The sequence below is a fragment of the Jaculus jaculus genome, chromosome 12, assembly GCF_020740685.1.
Source record: "Jaculus jaculus isolate mJacJac1 chromosome 12, mJacJac1.mat.Y.cur, whole genome shotgun sequence".
Taxonomy (NCBI): Eukaryota; Metazoa; Chordata; class Mammalia; order Rodentia; family Dipodidae; genus Jaculus; species Jaculus jaculus.
The window spans coordinates 52559197-52578792 of record NC_059113.1 but is presented as its reverse complement, the minus strand read 5'-3'; the positions used below and the strand labels follow the sequence as shown (position 1 = coordinate 52578792).

Below are 19596 nucleotides of genomic sequence, written 5' to 3'. Positions count from 1 at the left end.
GAGCGCCTGTGCTGGTTCTCTGGAGAAGGTGGCTACAAGAGAACAAGCTCCCTGGGCCCCTCTGCTTTCCATCCTGGCTGTGATCTCTTGTTCCCCTACACTCCTGTTGTGATGCCATCAGCCTTAAGGCCTCCACCTGAGCTGATGGCCATGCCTGCCCTTGAACCACCAGGATTTTAACTTAAATAAACCTCTTTATAAAGTCACCTAGCCTCAGATTCTTTGGTGTAATAGCATAAAACAGACAAATATGCTATCTAAAGCTGGGCTTTCATCAGTTCTCCATGGTCCATCTATTTTTCCTTTAGAACAGTCCTGAGCTATCTGTGACAGAGTGCCAGGCCCACTGCCATCACCTTCTTCCACAGCACCACAAGCAAAAGAGATAGTGAAGCAAGACAGACACTCCAGGTATTGTAGACACAGTATGGTGTTCATTCTGTGACTTCTGAATGAATGAGTGAAGGTTACATTTCCTAGGGGTGTATTCTGTGAGGTGCCATATGGTCTAGAGAAAGATGGTCACTAATACCTTCTACAGTGATAGAAATGTGCCGTCTGCCTGATCTCAATACAGTAGCCACTAGACACAGGTGGCTGCTAAAGGTGTATATGGCCGATGCACCTGAAAAACTGCGTTTGAAATGTTAATTAATTTTCATTTTTATTTAACTGATCACATGTAACTGATAGCCGTTTACTGGCCTGCTTAGGTCCTGGTGATCAGAACATGTTTACAAAGCCCTGTTCTTTCTGATGGGGAAGGTACAAAGAACAATGATATAAGTGAATGTGATTTTAAAGAGTGCCAAGTGCAGTGAGGACATTGGACTAGAGTAGTGAGCTAGGGACCTGGAGTGAGGAAAAAGGATAGACAGGTGGGTAGCCATGGAAGGAGCATGCCCAGCAGAGGCACAGCTAGAGCAAAGGCCCTGAGTCAGGAACATGCTTAGCAGCTTCTAGAACAGAAGTGGTATCAGTGGCTGGAGCCTGGGAGGGCTAAGGGGAGGCGCCAGAGGGAGGTGAAATCAGATCATGGGGTCCTTGAGTGACTAGGTCTTATTTGGTGAGAGTCAGAGCAGAGAGGTGATCAGGGCAAGGATGTCTGACAGAATCCACCTCTGCCCTGGCCCAGTTCACAAGGCTTGAACAGGGTAGGTGAAGGGAGCACACAGTGCCACAGACACCAGTGCTAGAATCTTCACTGGAGGTTTTGAGTGGTGACAGTCACAACCAGAGAACTTAAAAGGCTGCCTTGGATGGTACCAATGGTGGGGGCACCTAAGCAAGAGGTTCCAAGCACAGACTAGCTAGGGACAGAACGACTCAGGTGCACACAGGGAGACTTCATCCTGTGATATTGAATTGGCAGCAGCACCTTTTCCTGGAAGCAGATGTTCAAATGAATACCAGAGTGGAGCCAAGTTCAGTAGTGGTCCATGTACCATCACCAGCTTCAGTAAGCAGCAACATCCTGCCGTTCCTGCCCATCTTACTCTGAACATGTCAAGATGAACTGTAGCTATGGCCCTGTTTCATTCATGAATCCTTCCGTGTGCTTCTCTGACACTTGGGTTGTTTGTTTCCTATAACCCCAATGCCTGATAGTAATTATTATTTTTTTCTAACATAATATGCATACCTGATTGTCTCAAAATGTTTATTAATTTATTTATTTTACACTTGGTTTGAATCCTGACTAGACCGAACATGACAGTGACATAGAACTCAGGCATATTTCCTTTGGTCAGCTGAGTCAGGATGGTCTGGTAGCATCAGAGCAGGGTAGTTGATGGGTGTGACACTGGCCCAGTGCCATGGGGCTGAGATACTGACTTCAGATAATGAGTCTGAACCACTCACAGAAGGAAAGGCATGTCAGGAACAGAATGGCAACTGAGGCCGCTGGGCTTCCTTAAGGTGACCTGTGGTGTCCTGAGCCACAAGCAGTGCCTGCAGGCAGCTATGAGTCATCTGACAACATCGGGAAACTACATTCCCTTCCTGGCATCCATCAGCTAGCACCATGGACCCCCAGTTTCTGGACTTGGGGTCTGCGTTCTCCAGCTTGCTGACCCCACAGGGGGTGGGGCCACAAGCATTAAGTTTGTGACCTGTTTCTCTGCTGCTTTCTCTGCATTCCTCCCAGTCCATGACTCTGATGAGACCTGTGTGGCTGTGAGAAGTGTGGCTCGTCCCTCAATACAGATGTATCAGAAGACCCAGGTAGAGTAGCCAGGGGCATTCCAGGGCTGTCCCAGAGAGGGCGAGGCTCCTCCTATGCCTGATGCCAGCTTCCTCCAGGAACCTGGAGAGCAGCGGCCACATTAAGCCAAGCAGCCAGTCTTGGATTCGGCCATAGCACCACCTGCTTGTGATGGTGTCTATCAGATCCCACCTCTGTGCATTGTCCTCAGAACCTATGGTGGTGGGTGGTATAACACTTCATCTTGATTGGCTTGAGAAACTTGGAAGAAACTGGTAAGGAACACCTCTGAATATGTCTAATGGGGCTTCCAGGGAGGATTAGATCTGACCTAATGAGTGGATTAATCTCTTGATGGAGTCACAATATGAGGGCCTTATTAGGAGGTGGCAAAAGGTAGGAGGTGAGGCCTAATTGGAAGAGCAGGTTACTGGGACATCTCCTTGAGACCTTATCTTATTCTAGCTCCTTCCTGAATTTCCTTTCTCTGCTTTCTGTCCACTATGAGGTAAATGGCCTTCTCCATACATTCCAGCCTCACCATAGGCCCAGAGACCATGGACTGAACCTTCTGAAACTGTGAATTGAAATAAGTAGGTCCACTCGTGAAGCTATTTGTGTGAGTGAGGTATTTTGGTCACAGCTATACAAAAAATAACTAATGCAGGTGGGATGCCAAATGGTCTGCCCAGAGCCTGGCATGTAGTGGGTGCTTTCTAAATGTCAGAGTCCCACATCTCCTTCCCTTTCAAGAGGAGTAAGTGTCTTTATCACCAAGAATAGACTGTTTTGGTCATTCTCCCAAGGGACATATGAAGATCAGCAAGGTCCCCTGCCAATGGAACCATGGCTCCCTGTAGTTCCTCATTCAGGTACTTGAGGGAAGGAGCTAATTTAGGCCCCAGAGTAGACAGGAATAGTCCCAACCCGTGTCCTAAAGGCCTCTCATCCTGTTAGGGACAGACATACACATGTGCTTAGGCATGGCAGAGGGACAGGAAGCCAGGTAGCAAGCAGAACCTGAAAGTCCAGAGCAAGACACTCAACAAAACTGGTGTCAGGAGAAGGGACTCAAGAGAGCTAGGGCCTTCCTGGGAGCTGGTCTTGTGCATGTGAGGTGGCTCTCTGGTCAGTGCATCTCCCTTTCTAAAGTCTCTGTGCCCAGTCAATCTGCAGTCTAGGAGGAAGGAGATCTGGGAAGCAGACCCCATCTGTACTCCAGAGCCCCCAGCTCCTCCCTGTTCTCGAACTTCCTTTGGCACAGCAGTGCCAAAGGGAAAAGCAGCTCATGTTCTCAGTAAGTGGGGCCAGTGTGGGCATGAACATTGTGTGCTTTCGTGGCCCTGCCTTCCCCTCAGTGGTTAGTGTTGAGGCTCAGCCAAGGCTTTGTCCAGATGCTCTGCTGCACATTGGGCTGGCTGAGCTGAAAGCAAGCACTCACATGTGGGGACAGTGACTTGAGCGCCGCAGCCCACAGCCTGGTTCTGCGACAGGGGAGCCACATCACCATTCATTCCTGCTGAGCAGTGGGTGTATTCATTGGAAGAGACAGTCATGCACCAGGCCAGAGAGGAAAGTGGCCTTGCTGAGTTAATTAAATTACCTAGACTGGAATAATGTTTATATCATTGTATTAAAAATGCATTAAAGTCTCAACACAATCATTCTCTAGGACAATAAAAGAAAAATGGGGGCTGGGAAAGGGGCTCCTACAGACTTCATGCCAGCTACAGAGCGTCAAAGAAAAATCCATTGCTAAGGGGACTTGAGGCCACATCAACAGAAAGTGTAGCAATATCTTTAGTTAAACAAGGAGCTGCCTGCACCACAGAAAGCAGAAGAGCATGTGTGTGCACAGACTGCCACATACCTGCACACACACTGTGCACACATGCACACACTGCACACATGCACATGCTGCAACACACATGAACACATACACGCTGTGCACACATGCAGTACTGCACACACATATTTTCACACTGCACACACACAGTGTTTCTGTAGGTGATGTCATCAGCAAGATGACGCTAAACTGGACACTAGGACGAAGGACGAGGAGCCTCAGTTTAAACGCTAATGACTGGACAGAAGGAAACGGCTGGGTCTTAAGGCAGGAGATTTTCCCTTTTCAACCCTATATTCATTCTCATTGCTGTAACAAAATAACCTGACAAAAGCAACCTAAGGGAGGGCTTAATTTTGGCCCATGGTTTGAAGGTACAGTCCATGGCTACAAGGAAATCATGATGCAGGAGCTCCAGGCAGCTGGCCACACCATGTCTGCAGTCAGGAAGCAGAGGATAGATGCTGGTGCTCTCTTCTTATTCAGTCTGAACTCTATTCAGCTCATGGGATGGGTACCCATATTCAGGGTGGCTCTTTCCACCTCAGTTAACCCAATCCAGAAACTCTCTCACAGAGTTTGTCTTTAGGTGATTCTAGATACTTTCTAAGATAGCAGTCAACATCAACCATCAGACTGGGGGCTGTAGCTCATTGATAGAGTATGTACAAGATCCTGGGTTCAATTCTCAGCACGACGCAAACTGGGCATAGCAGGATACCTTGTGATCCTAGTGCTCAAGAGATAAAGGCAGGAGAATCAGAAATCCAAGGTCTTACTCAGCTACATAGTTTGAGGCTGGCTTGGGCTAATGAGATCTTGTCTCACCCATCACAATTCCTAAAGACCTCTTTATCCAGAGCTTTGCTGAGGGGATGCTGAGAGATGAATAACCATCTGCTCACCTACTAACCCACCCCATGTGTGTGGTACAGTGGGTACCTTATATAGCTCCCTGTTGTAGCCTCTGAGATAGAGTGGTGTTGGGATAGCTTTCCTTACCTTCAGGCTCCCCATCCTGGAATTCAACCAGCTGTAGATAGAAAATATTTCTTTTAAATGCCATCTCTACTGAATATGTCTTTTTTTCTTGTTATTCTCTAAGCAATATAGCACAACTATGTGCATAGTATTTATATTGTATTAGGTATTAGAAGTCACCCAGAAATGATTTAAAGAAGATAGGAAGGTGCATAGTTTACTTTGAAAGTACATGGCATTTTATATGTGAGACTCCCGCATCAGGCCCACTGGTATCCACAGTGGTGCCTAGAATAAATCCCCTGCCATTGCTGAGAGGTGTCTGGAAGGATGAGTATATCCCTGATGCTATCTCACAGTGCCATGGTACTTGAGGGTCACAAGGTGAGATAGGAGACAGGGCTAAAAGTTTCAGCACAGCCAGAACTGAACTATAGCTAGATCCACAGGGAGGTGGCTATAACCTTGGGCAGGTACATTGGAAATTCACTGCTGTGTGTTTTTGGAAAGGCTTGGGCCTCAGTTTCTCTCTGTGTCACATGGGGCCCTGATACCTCCTCGTAGAGTTCAAGAACTGGGGGCTTCACAGTCTATCATGTTTTGAAGTGGGAATGTACAGAGCAGTGACCAATGTTTGTTTTCTAACAGGGATCCCACTGCAAATGTGCCCACAGCTACAGCTTGTACTGGAAGCCTCTCTGATGCAAGTGTGTCAGGCAGGGCAGCAACTGCCTCTTCTCCACACCCCCATTTGGCTCCCAGTTTCTCTCAGAGCTCATTCCTCCCTTACTTGACAATCCCTTGATGCTGCAGCCTCCCCTCCTAGCCATACTTCTCGGGGAGTGCTGAACAGCAGACAGCTTTGGCCAGATAGAGTCCTTGACTGTCCCTGGAAGGGGGTGGAACAGATACATTTTAGAAGTCAGGCATCCCATTAGGAAAGCTAGGATGTCCACTTCAAGTCTGCTGGACAGAAATCCTCTACCACCCCACTACCTCTTTAAATGAGTGTTTCTGTCTCACCACATGTTTCCATGGTGGCAATTTTGCAGAACTAGTCATTGAAAGTTGCCCATGCTGTCCTTCTCTGACAACTGTATCCTGATTAATTTTTAGCACGCATTTGCTCTGTGCCTCCACTAAACACAGCGCACATCCATATAAATATGGAAAAGTGTGCTCTGAGCGTCGACTTTTCTGACAGCCAGCAAATAGTAGCCTGCCATCCGCAATTGGATGATTGAAACTGAGTTCTTGCCATGGGACGCAGGCTTGGTGATTCTTGTTCTGAAGTGCTCTGCAAGCCTCTGTCTTGTAGTGATCCGGGAATTAGTTGAAACTTCCTTACCTAGCCTGCAGGAAGGCTTAATGGAGAAGGAGGAGAGGTAGACAGTGCTGGGCTCTCAGATCCCACAGCAAGAATGAATTAGAAGTGGAAGCAAGGTGGGAATGATTTGGAAGGGAGGTGTGAAAACAGCAGTGGCTATCCTTCTGATGGTTTGCTGATAGGATACACTGAGGGAGCAAGGCTGCTGGGGGGAATAATGTCCATGGCTAGTCAAGTTGGTTCCCACCTGATTGCTGAGGGCCTATTGTGTGCCATGCCTTTGGACAGACTTGGAGGATCTCTGCTATCTTAAAGAGCTGAGCCAGGTATGGTGGCACAGGCCCATGGCCCCAGCACTCAGGATGCTGGAACAGGATTACAAGGTTGAGGCCCAGTCTTAAAAAGCACACCCCCACCCTGAAAAAAAAAATAATAAAAGACAAAAGGAAGAATAGAAATGCTGGTGGAAGAAACCCTTTCAAGCCAGAAAAGGAAACAAGCCTGTAGGGAGGGCTAGGGCACTGTGCTAGTCTCTGGAAACAAAGAGGAACTAGGCCACAGGTGTCCAGCAGGGCTCTCTGGGCAAGTATGCAGGTCCTGAAGCAGGATGAACTTGCTGACATCAAGAAGAAGCAATTGGACCAGTGTGTGGGAGTGAGTAAGCCAGGAAGAGCTGTGAAGGGAGCTGGGATTGTCACGTGCAAGGAGTTGATCAACTCAAGTTGTTTCAAACCAACTTTGGTCATGTGTAGACAATAGAGTGTGCACATAGAGACACTGAGGAGAAGTGAGGAGAGTGAGCAGAGAGACCAACTGGGTATCTCTGGAAGAGATGGTGGTGGCCTGACTGGGCCAACTGTGACTGAAGAAGAGAGAGGTCAGACGGGCTTTTTGGAGAGAGGTGAGGGACTTGATGACAGATTGGATATGTGAGTAAGGGTCATGGAGGGACCTCTGAGGATTTGGGCAGCTGGCTGAATACTGAAACTGTATTTGAGAGGGGACAGGCTAGGTTTTGGGAAGTGATGAAGAATTCCACTGGGAGCCAAGTGTGGCTTACAGAAGGCAGAGGCAGGAGGACCCCACATTCAGAGCCAGCCTGGCCTGTATAGCAAGACCAGTGTCAGAAGAAGAAAGTACTTGATGGAGGTGGGGCATGTTACAGTTGAGATTTCCAAGAGAGCCAGCAGTCCCATAGGGCTGGGTGGACAGGTCAGGGTCAGAGATTTAGACAATGGGGGTCCTCACACATGATGATATTCAGAGCCTTGGGCTTGAGTGAGAGCAAATAGGAGGTGGGATCAGCTGGAACATTGGCAGGGGTAGTGTCTAGCCAGGGAGGCTGGGCCGAGGGCAGCCAAGTAGGCCCAAACAGTATAGGTACAGGGTCCTGGTAATCCATGGAGAGAAATCATGAAGGAGGAGGAATGGCTGACTGTGGCTGACCAAGCCATGGCACTCTGCATGACCCTGTAACTTACTATCTCAGCTAGAGGACTTCTGAGTAAACTGACCTATTATGATTACCCCAGTCTTCACCCTGCCATGAGTCCCCTGTAGGGTGTGTTCTCTGTTGAGTTGGGGCAGGAGCTCAATGAGAATGTAATCAAGGGAGAAGACACAGGAGCACTTGGTGACTGTCACTCCAAGTTTCGATGTGCGGTAACAGACACCTTATGTAAAAGAGAGTATTCCTCGACAATGGAAAGAAAGAAAACTGTTGATTTCCATGGCATGGATGAACTTAAAAGTGATTATGCCAAGAGAAAGATGATGCCAGGTAAAGGGGTGCATGTTCTTGATTCCTTACATTCAAAATTTCTCCAAAATACAGTCTGTGGTGATGGCAAGCAGGTAGGTATTGTCTGTAGTAGGGGAGGAGGTAGGAGGATTACAAAGTATGGGAAGAGACTTGGGGATGACATGTTTGTTATCATGAGTGTAAGATGATCCATGCTTACACAGTTTGTGTGCTGTGGAGAGGTGCCGTTTACTGGGTGAGCTGTGCAGTGCATTCCTTGATAAAGCCATGGGGGAGATTTTGGCTGTGAAAGGAAGGAAGGAACTAGTAGCTGTAGGAGGGCTGATCTTATTTTAAGTATGGGCAGAGAAATGTTGTAAGACCTGCATGATACAAAGGTACATGTTTGGGGGCAAGGGGACAGGAAAGTTTGACAAGTGACCCTCTTGTGAAGGTCACTGCACATCCTGCTGAGCATTTTTGAATCCATCTCATTGGCCTGCATTCTCCATCTCCTTGTGTGAAGGAATCATCTAGAAAATCTGGTAGAAGTGTTAGGATTCTTTAGAAACTGCCTGTTCTACTTCTTCTTGGCTCTTCCAGGACTTCAGCCTCAGATGGTGTGGTGACAGTTGACATCAGCTGCTATCTGCTGTGGAAATCCCCCTGAGTTCAATCCCTAGCACTCATCCTTTAAAAAAAAAAAAAAAAGAGCCCAGCACAGGCATACACCTGTAATCCCAGCACTAAGTTGGGTGGGAAAAACAGGAGACAGGGCTCTGGTTCAGGCAGTCTAACTGAAAAACAAGTTCCAAGTTCAGTGAGAAACCCTGTCTCAAGGAAATAAAACAGAAGAGTGATAAGAAGGATACCCAGTGTCCTCTCTTCTGGCTTTTGCATGCATGCACATGGTGCATGTGCCTGTGTACACACAGACAAACACACACCACATACCGCATACACATACCACAATAAAGGATGCAGTGCTAGGAAATGAAACCCATGCAAGACTTCACAAAAAGGAGTGACTGGGTACATTTGCTGCTGTAGGAAATTAATGCTGGTGGCAATGTGAAGTTGAAGTGGAGGTAGTGAGTCCAACTAGTGGGCTGTTACTATTGTCCTGATAGGAGGTGATGATGAGGAAGGCAGCCACCAAGGCCGTCTCTTTATGGAGAGCCTTTGAATTGTAGAATATTAGCCTCTGCAGAGAAATAAGCTGGAGTTTTTATTCACATCTGCAGGGCTCAAGCTTCACATTTCTCTTTCTTTTCCAAAATTTGATACATCAATCTGATGCCACCCATGCTTATTTGGTTACATCTTATGTTTCCAGGATCTTGACATTTGTGTCAAGAACATCAAACTCTATGTCAACAAAAGTCTCGTCTTTGATGGCATGTTGGACCGAGGTGGTGGTGAGGCCCCAGCTGATTGCACCATCCCGGTCGGCCTCCAGACCAAGCAGGAGAACACAGAGACCACCCTAAGCGCTGATTGGGAAGATAGCAAAGGTGCCTTCAGCATGGCTGCCATTAATGAGGACATGGAACTTGGTCCTGGTTGCTCACAGGTGGCTGAAGCTTTGGTGGGTGTGACAGATTCTTCACAAGGAAATCTCCTTAAAGAAAGGAGTAGTTCTAATTGTGTGAAGGACAGTTTGTCCAATTTAACAGAAGATGTAAAATTGTCGGCAACCTTAGCCTCAACTGGTGATGGGCCCAGTGTCCCTTCTTCCTCCCTTCAGGGGAAATGTTCTCTTCTGGGCAAAGAGCCCTCTTTGATCCAACAGCTGGAAAACCTCACAGGCAGGAGACTCTCTGAGCCACCTGAGAGTACATCATGCTGGTTACAACCTTTTCCCTCGGGTACAGGCAGAAAACAGGTGGGCAGGAAACTCAAGCACTTGTGGCTCAGTCCTGAAAAGCCTCAAGACCAGAAGAGCAGACTCCCATCTGATGATGTCTTGGGTGAGGGTCCTGGAAAGATGGGGGCTGAGGTAGATAAAGGCTCCCAACGTGATCAAGGATGGACCACCAACTGGAACATTGTTGCTGAGGAGAGACTCCAAAGGACACCTCCCAAAGCCTGTGGCGATGACTTAGACATCTTCAACTGGCCCCCCAACAGGGAGCATCCTACAAGTGGGAGGAGGGGCCGGAGGACGGATGCACTCAGCAGTCATCATGATGGCGATCAGCCAGCCAGCACAGGTAAGCTCCAATAAGCAGTGTGACTCCAGTGCCACTGTGCCTGCACCTCCAGTTGCCACCTCACTCTCTTATCTGCAAATCAAGGAGGTCTTCTCAATTAGGGGTCACAAGCCCATCATCTTGACAGAGGGGTGGAATAAACAAGTGAAATGGGCAGGGCACTCTTCCCTGTTAAGCTCCTAGTTGTCATTGGTACCACAATATGTCCCTTGGCCCATTTTTTTTTTTACAATAGTTGGTTTTTCTAACCTAGACTTTGTTAATCCCACATTAAACAGAGATACTGGTCTCTAGTAACTTCACCCTACTGTTAGAAAACAAGCAGGGTGATGATACAACCAGCCAACACTTGCTGGATGTGGTAAGAATGGTGGCCAACTGCAGAGTGCATGCTGTCTATCTGAAGGGGGCAGCTGCCATTTCAGGAAGCCTTCTTGCCAGCATGTAGGAACACATGGCCAGTGTTCCAGCAGTCCTTTTCCTTTGTCAGCTGAACCCAGGATGTTGGCAACTGATGGTGATTATTTTTAAACTACTGTATATGTAAAAAAAAAAAAAAAAAAAAAACTAAGCTTTTTGTCAGTCCTTTAATCCCAGCTCCTCCAAAGGCTAAGGCAGGAGGATTACAAATTTAAAGCCTGTCTGGATTACAGAATAAATTCAAGCCCAGCCTGATAATGAGTCCCTTTCTCAAAATAAAATATAAAAGGGTCTGGGCTGAAATCAGTGGTGAGCACTTACTTGCCCGACAAGGTCAAGGTTCTGGGTTCCATCCACAGTACCTCAAAAATGGAACAAATGAAGTGCCTATTGGAAGCCCCAGGGCACGACCTTCATACTGGGTTATCATAAGGCCATCCTGAGTGAGGGAGGGACACCGGGGATGATGGTGTGTATCCATCCTGAGTGAGCAAAGGAACACCAAGCCTGGGATTGTGTGTCCATCCTGAGTAAGGGACAGAGCTGTGTGTCCATGCTGAGTGATGGACACCAGGCTTGCATGTCTGTACTCAGAGCGACCTCCTGGTAAAGAGTGGTGGCACTTTTATTCTATCTGGCTTGCTATCAGGCACTCTGCTCTTGAGCCTCAGGTGTTCCTCTAAAAGATAGGAGTGATGCCCCTTCCACCTTGTGAGTGCACCAGGAAGAAAGAAACCAATGGCTTTAAAACTGTAGCCCAGAGCCTGGCACATGGAGAGTGAGTGGCAACCAGGAATTCAAGTCCCATCGTACACCTGCCAAACCAGGGCCACCCTGGAGCCTTGAGTTTTGCCATTGCCCTACACCCTCTGAAGCCCCCTCCCTGAGCCTGTTTCCTCCTCTGTTAAAGCCATACCCTTAAAAATTCTAGGAGGATCAGCTGAGATCCTACATGGGCAGTGTTGGGCACAGTGCCTGGCAGAGAGGAATGCCCTACCAGATGGTATCTGCTGCTGCACTACTCCTTTTCTTCCTTGTCTTCTCCTCCTCACTACTTTGCTCTGATTCTGCCTCTAGGTGTGTAACTATGTGAAGTCCATGCTTGCACTTTTACTTTTATTTATTTATTTGTTTATTTAAGAGAGAGGGAATGGGCTGGAGAGATGGCTTAGCAATTAAGAGCTTGCCTGTGAAACCTAAGGACCTCGGTTCGAAGCTCCATTTCCCAGGGCCCACGTTAGCCAGAGGGGGCACACGCGACTGGAGTTCATTTGCAATGGCTGGAGGCCCTGGCATGCCCATTCTCTCTTTCTCTCACTAAACAATCTCTCCAGCCCAATGCTTGTACTTTTTTTTTAGACTTTTTAATTTTTTCCCAGTTTTTTTATTAACAACTTCCATGACTATAAAAAATATCCCATGGTAATGCCCTCCCTCCCCCCACTTTCCCCTTTGAAACCCCATTCTCCACCATACCCCCTCCCCCTCTCAATCAGTCTCTCTTTTGTTTTGATGTCATGATCTTTTCCTCCTATTATAATGGTCTTATGTAGGTAGTATCAGGCACGGTGGGTCATGGATATCCAGGCCATTTTGTGTCTAGGGGAGCATGTTGTAAGGAGTCCTACCCTTCCTTTGGCTCTTACATTCTTTCCACCACCTCTTCTGCAATAGACCATGAGCCTTGGAATGTGTGATAGATATATTGCAGTACTGAGCACTCCTGTCACTTCTTTCCAGCACCATGATGCCTTCTGAGTCATCCCAAGGTCACTGCCATCTGAAAAGAGAACATTATCTACCAAAAGTGAGAGTAGCATTAATATAAGGGTATGAACGTTAAGAGAAGTGTTTACTGGGCAGTTTGATAAGCATAGTATAAACATTTAGCCAGGCAGCAGCAGATGTTACACCCTTAGGGCTCATGACTGCCCCTGTTTTAAGCTTTCAGTATCAGGGATGTATTCCCTCCCATGGAGTGGGCCTCCAGTCCAATTAGGAGGCAGTTGGTTTCCACTATGACAGTCGTGCCACTGTTGCACCTGTTGGCTGATTTGGCCTGGCTGGCCAAATATAAGGCTTGCAGTGTCCACTGTTGAGTATCTTTACTGGTGATTTCTTTCTTTCCCATTGAACTGCATGCAGAATGGCTTCTTCCAGCTTTCTGTCAGCTGGTCTACATGGAGAAGGTTATCAGCTCAGTTCCAGCAGGATTTCTCAGTGGCCTTGCAGCCCAAGTATGTGGAGTCTTCAGCAATAGGGTCATACCATCTATTCCTGGCTGGGAACCAAGGGCCTCGGCAATGGCCTATACCAATGCTTTTACTTTTATTTTATTTTATTGGGTTTGTGTGGGAGGGTATATGCATGCATGCATGTGTGTATGTGTAGAAAGAGAGAAAAAACAGAGGATAAGTTCTGGTGTCATTCTCAGGAGTACCATATACCATGTCAAGCAGTTTCTCTCACTGAATCTGGAGCTTACCAATTAGACTAGTTTGAATAGCCCATGAGCCCCCGGATCCTCCTGTTTCTACCTTCCTAGCACTGGGATTACAGGCATGTACCATGTTGCTCAGCATTTTACATGGGTGCTGGAGAGCTAAACTCTTTGTATTTGTGAGGCAAGCACTTTCTTTAGAAACTGAGTTATCTCCCCAGTGTCCCCCCTCCCCCATGCTTGTATATTTTAGTCACCACTGTCCATGTACTCATGTCAACACCTCACATGTCATTTAAAAGACAGAGTAACTCCCTGGGACTCTTAAGTCCGGCTTTCAGACCCTAATTGTTGTCCTCTGGCTCCTTGCAAATAGTCATTGCCTGACCCTGATGAGACTTGACCCAGACTGGGTGCAAGGATATGAGCAGGTGCAGGATAAGATCAGGAAGCCCTCAGCTAGAGCCCCTGCACTCAGGAGGCTGAGGTAGGGGGATCATGAGCTCCAGACCAGCCTCTACTACATAGGGGAGACCCTATCTCCAAAAAAAAAGAAAGAGGGCTAGATATATGGCTTAGAAGTTAAGGCACTTGCCTGCAAAGCCTAAGAACACATGTTCAAATCTCCAGGTCCCACATAGAAAAATGCACAGTGGTGCATACATGCAATGTTGCACATGCACACAAGGGGGCACACACAGTGTGCACAGTTGCTGAAAGGCCCTTGCATGCCCATTCTCTCTTTCTTCCTCTTTTTCTCTGTCTCTCAAAAATAAAATAAAATGATAATAATAATAATAAAGGAAAAAGAAAGAAAAAGAAAAGCCCTCAGGGTGGAAGCCTGGCTTATGAGGAGCCTGCAGTGGGGAAGAGATGATGGTGGCAAGGATTTGTAGTGTTTGGGTTGGTATTAGCTGGTTCTTAACCAGGCTCTGGTCTAACTGTACCCAAATACCCTAACACCATTTTACAGATAAAGGTGTGAGGTTTAACTTTCCTGGGGTCACACAGCCAGTGAGGGCTAGAATGGGATTTGAAGGTGGTCAGCTCCAGCATCCACACTTGGGGTCACTACCCTCTATGTCCATTTAGCATAGCCTCATTCCCCACTAGTATGGGAGCCAGGGAATCTGAGCTTTAAACAGATATGCAGGCTTCTGGCCATTCCTGGTGACCTGTGATTTTCCAACTGCCCAAGTTCCAAAGCCTCACTCTCTCTTTAATTACTTTTCAAGGGTTTCCCTACTTGGCTCAATGACACATTTAAGAACCAAACCCTTGAGATTTGGTGCTTGTTAAGCTGGCCTTGCTAAAAAGGGAAGTTGCTAAGAAATTTTTAATTATTTATCACCTAGAGCAAATCCCATGGCCAAAAGCCTCCATCATGCTGGTGGGTTGGCTGCATTGCTCAGTTCTCACCATTGTGACATCACCATGTGTTGTCACTGTAAAAGAGAACAAGTTTCTGGCCCAGCAAGGCATCCGAGTTTTAGGCCATCTGTATTCTAGAAGTGTCTGCATCAAGCATCCTATGGCCACAGGCAGATGAGCACCTCCACTCGGGCAGGAAGAAGGGTGCCTCTTGCTGGGTACTGGTGTGCAGAATAAAAATGTAGCATCTTCTTCCTGTCCCTCCAGGTCTCTGTGCCTCTCTGCAGGTCCACTTGACCACCCTTTCTCACTGTCTGCTCACAGGCAGCCAGAGCTTTGCAGCCCTGAGGTCCCCACTCTGATTCCAGCAACCAATTCCAGAGTCTCAGAAGAGCCTCTAATTGGTCAACTTTGTCCAGGTGTTTACATTTTGTCCAATCAGTGATGGCTGAGGCATGGCTTTCTGGAATAAAGGTGGCTCAGTCATAGTTCCCTAAGTCCATTCTCATTTCCTGTTATAGGAGCAGTTGGCACATACATGATGGTGGCACCATCAGCTTTATACACTTGAGTTCAGCACTTCATAGCGCATACCCAACTCCACTCACTAGTCTTTGACATTTCAAATCCCATCATGTCAGCATCAGTGGCCTAGACTATTGTCTGCAGATGGGAGCAATAGCTTTCTGCTGCCCATCCAGGGTTAGGAGGGGAATTAGGGCCATGACTCAGCATGTGCAGAACCCTAGGTTCCATTCACAGCACCATGGAGAAGAAGAAAACGTGTGTGGGGGGTGGGAAGAAAAAGAATAGACATGTGTGTACCATGGCACATGTGTGGCAGTCAGAGGACAACCTCAGGCATCAGTCTTTGCCTTCTCATTTTATTTGAGGCAGGGTCTCTCTTGTTTGCACTGCATATGTAGCTGGCTCTAAAGCTTCCAGGGATTCTCCTGCTTCTCACCTCCCATCTTGCCTAGCCACACTAGGACTACAGTCATATGCTACCATGTTAGACTTTACATGGGTTCTGTGGACCTAAACTCAAGTTGTCAGTCTCCTACTGTGCCATCTTCACAGACCAAGACACTTCTGTCAGATGTAGGATGAAACGTCAGCAGTGACAGAACAAGCAGTAGTCCCAAGCAGTAGAAAGAAGATGTCTCCTACAGACAGACACATGGGCCTCCAGCTGCTGTCACACCAAAGAGGGTCAGGAGAAAGTTTTCACCTCTGTTTCTAGACCCAACTATGCAGTGATGAGAAGAGTCTAGAAGGCAGACACAAAAGGAATGCCAAGTCTTTGCCTGGCTGACTCCCCTAGCAAATGTGCAGGCCATGTCTCTGACACACAATACTTAGTGCTTGCAGGCCAACTCCTGCCATTTCTCATATTCAGTGCAAACCACATCCTGTAAACCCAGGTCATGACAACCCATAGCACATGTCAGGTCAGTGCCTGGGAGGGGTCACAGGAAATTCTGGGCTCTTGGTTGTTGGCAAATGGAAAGAAGGGGGCAGAGTAGGTGCAGAAAGCTGGTGAGTAAAAGGCCATCATTGGGTCTCCAAGCCTGACCCAGAGAATCAAGGGCAGAAACCCAGTGCCAGCATTCCTCCCCTGTGCCCACAAACACTCTGTGCACTGGGGCACAGTGGGGAGGAGGAGGGCATCTCAAGAAGGAATGTTCCTAGCAGAGGGCTCCGCAAAGGCAAAAGCTATGCAGCAAGAAGAGATGATGCAGCTCTCAGACAGGAGAGATGGAGTAGCTGAGCAGCATGGTGGAATGTCCTTGAGAAAGGAGGCTCATGTGGCTGAGCAGAATGGTGGAATGTCCTTGAGACAGGAGGCTCATGTGGCTGAGCAGAATGGTGGAATGTCCTTGAGACAGGAGGCTCATGTGGCTGAGCAGAATGGTGGAATGTCCTTGAGACAGGACAGCTCATGTGGCTGAGCAGAATGGTGGAATGTCCTTGAGACAGGACAGCTCATGTGGCTGAGCAGAATGGTGGAATGTCCTTGAGACAGGACGGCTCGTGTGGCTGAGAAGATTGGTGGTATGTCCTTGAGACAGCACGGCTCATGTGGCTGAGCAGAATGGCTGTGGTGGAATTAAAATAGGCATGTGGGCCTAAATGGGACCATATTAGGGTCCTGTAGACACAGGATCATGAGAGTGACAGGTGACATATTCCATTTTAGGGACCTGGGTACATGGGGGTTGAAGTGACAGTAGACATGATGACCTACCAAGCAGTTTCTGGAATCAGAGGATGCTGACAGAACTTGCATCTGAGGTTGAGCAGTGCTTGTGTGGGAGCCAGGAGCTCAGTGGGGGCTGAGAGTGATAGCATAAGAACCCGGTCAGATGGAGCAAAGAACCAGGCTTTAGAGTGAGAGGGAAACATAGGTGTGAAAGAAGCTCGTGTTGGGTTGTCCTGGTGAAGGCTGAGGCAGGAGGATCACAAGTTTTAGTCCAGTCTGGGCTACAAAGCAAAACTTTATCTCAGAAAACAGAGAGAGAGAGAGAGGAAGCTGAGCACCTACAGAGAAAGGGACAAAGGCAGCTGTGGTGGGAGGGAGCTACGGGTTCTGGTGGCCTCCCTTTCCTTACTACTCCTCTCCTAGGCAAGAGAGATTTATGCATGTCTGCCAGCAGAGCAACAGGAAGTGCCAGGGGAAGCAGTGATTGAAGATTCTGGAGAGAGGAGATAATTGATGGTGTCTAGCCCCCTAGGAGACAGGCAGAAAATGGAGTGCGGGCTCTGCTTGACAAGAAGGGAGAAAATCCAGAATGTCAGTGTCACAGGCTGCCATTTTTCCAGAATGACCCCTTTGGGTGGCAGCTGGCTGTGATGCGGCTACCAGGACTGGCTGTGGGCTAGCATTCAGGAGACAGGCCTTCCAAGCCTGAGAGAGAGGGCTGGTCTTTGGCTCAGGCTTTAGCCACAAGTAGAAGCAGACTAACCCCTTTCTCTATTGAAACCCTGCACAGTTGCCTTTTTTTTCTTTTGAGATAAGGGTTGGCTAAGTAGCCCAGGATGACCTTGAACTAGTTATTGTCTTTTCTCTGCCTTCCCAGTGGCATGGATCACTGTATCTTCTTTCTTCCCGCTATCAAATGGTCTTTGAGAGTCATATGACTAGGCCAGCCTCCCACAGTCGCTCATGTGGCCAGCTCATACCCCATGAGCAGCAGTATAGCCCTGTCTGTGGAAGTTTCTAAGTGGGCGTACTACTGGCAAAGTTTTTAATATTGAAATAGTCTTCCTGTGCCAGCTTTCTGTCACTGTGATAATATACCTGATTATGGCTCACAATTTTAGAGGTTCCAGGTCATGGTCACCTGGCCCTATTGCTTGGGCCTATGTCAAGGCAGCACCTCATGGCAGGAATGTGCCTGTGGTGTGTCTTCAAGAGTGATGGAGCCTTTCTCAGCTCTTGAATAGGCTGTAACTTGGGAGTTAGGTGCCAGAAGCTCACAGCCACATAAAACTTCCACTGAGCCGGGCGTGGTGGCACACGTCTTTAATCCTAGCACTCGGGAGGCAGAGGTGGGAGGATTGCCGTGAGTTCGAGGCCACCCTGAGACTCCATAGTGAATTACAGGTCAGCCTGGGCTACAGTGAGACCCTACCTCGAAAAACCAAAAAAAAAAAAAAACTTCCACTGAGTCAGTGGTCTCCAGGTTCTTGTCTTATGAATTTCAACAAATGAAATCCACAGACCATAGAGGGTGAAGGTTAGAAAGATTTTATTATAGGGCTGGAGAGATGGCTCAGCAGTTAAGGCACTTGCCTGCAAAGCCTAATGACATGGATAGAGGCCTTGGTGCAACCATTTCTCTCTCTCTGTCTGTCTCTCTGCTTGCAAATAAATTAAAAAGAAAAGAGATTTTTTTGTTGTTGTTTGTTTGTTTGTTTTTCGAGATAGGGTCTCACTCTAGCCCAGGCTGACCTGGAATTCACTATGGAGTCTCAGGGTGGCCTCAAACTCACGGCAATCCTCCTACCTCTGCCTCCCAAGTACTGGGATTAAAGGCGTGCGCCACCACGCCAGGCCAAGAAAAGAGATTTCATTATAGACTTTGTAGATATAGATGGTAGACCCTGCACACCAGGTGTCCAGGCTCTCACCAGGTTTCTAGGAAAGGGGGGCTCCTCTAGGGAGGACCAGCTTCTGTTTTACAGGCTCAAGGTCACTTCTCTACCTACAGGTACTTTTAGTGTACTTAAATCAGAACGAAGTGTAGACAACAGAGAACGTAAAGAGGCAGAAAGAAACAGACTCCACCACGAGGGAGCCATTCCAGAGCTGAGATCTGGTGCCCCTGAGGGAGCCAAGATTCTTATGGTGAGGGGCGTGCTCTAGCCCAGAGTCTATGATTGGTCAGCCTAAACAAAGACCAAGGCACTGGTTGGTCCATGATGTATCCAGTACTGTACATGTTCCAGGAAACAGGAAGTGAGCTCTCCTCCCCACCATCTCCGGCCACCATTTTGGAACACTTCAGAAGGAGAATATAGCCACCTACGAAGGGCCTTTTTTGTCTGTCTGCCTAGCCAAGGGAATGATTTAACTTCTATACTGTCTTAATGTGGTAGAGGAAGGGCTCATGGTAGCTAGGAAGTAAAGAGAGGAGGAGCAGGAGCAAGGCACACCCCCACTCTAATTTCCTATTGTGTTTAATGTGATGCATCCTTAATAGGCTCATATGTCTGAATACTTGGTCCCCAGCTGTTTTCCCTTGAGTTTCATGATATCTACAGTCTTAGAAAGTTCAAAGATTGCTAAAAATACTTTTGTTTTGGGTAAGAGAGATGTCTTAACAGTTAAGGCACTTGCCTCCAAAGCCAGGTTTGATCCCCCAGGACCCACATAAGCCAGATGTATAAGGTAGTACGTGTGCCTGGAGTTTGTTTGCAGGGCTAGAGGCCCTGGTTCTCCCATTTCCCCCATCTAGTAAATAAATAAAACATTAAAAAATACTTTTCTTTCAAATAAAATGAGTTTCCAGGCCTGAATGAGGATAGAGAAATGTTTGTCAACCCAA

The 19596-nt window shown here is 47.6% G+C and overlaps 1 protein-coding gene across 8 annotated transcripts in view; it reads left to right on the top strand.

Moving 5' to 3' along the window:
• The window catches only part of Katnip (katanin interacting protein), a 223978-nt gene that overhangs the window by 170580 nt on the left and 33802 nt on the right, over window positions 1-19596 (top strand). For all 8 annotated transcript variants that reach the window (XM_045131100.1, XM_012951121.2, XM_045131101.1 and 5 more), the window contains one exon: window positions 9438-10314. In XM_045131100.1, the coding sequence (XP_044987035.1) occupies window positions 9438-10314 (877 nt within the window). The remainder of the gene's footprint in view (window positions 1-9437; window positions 10315-19596) is intronic.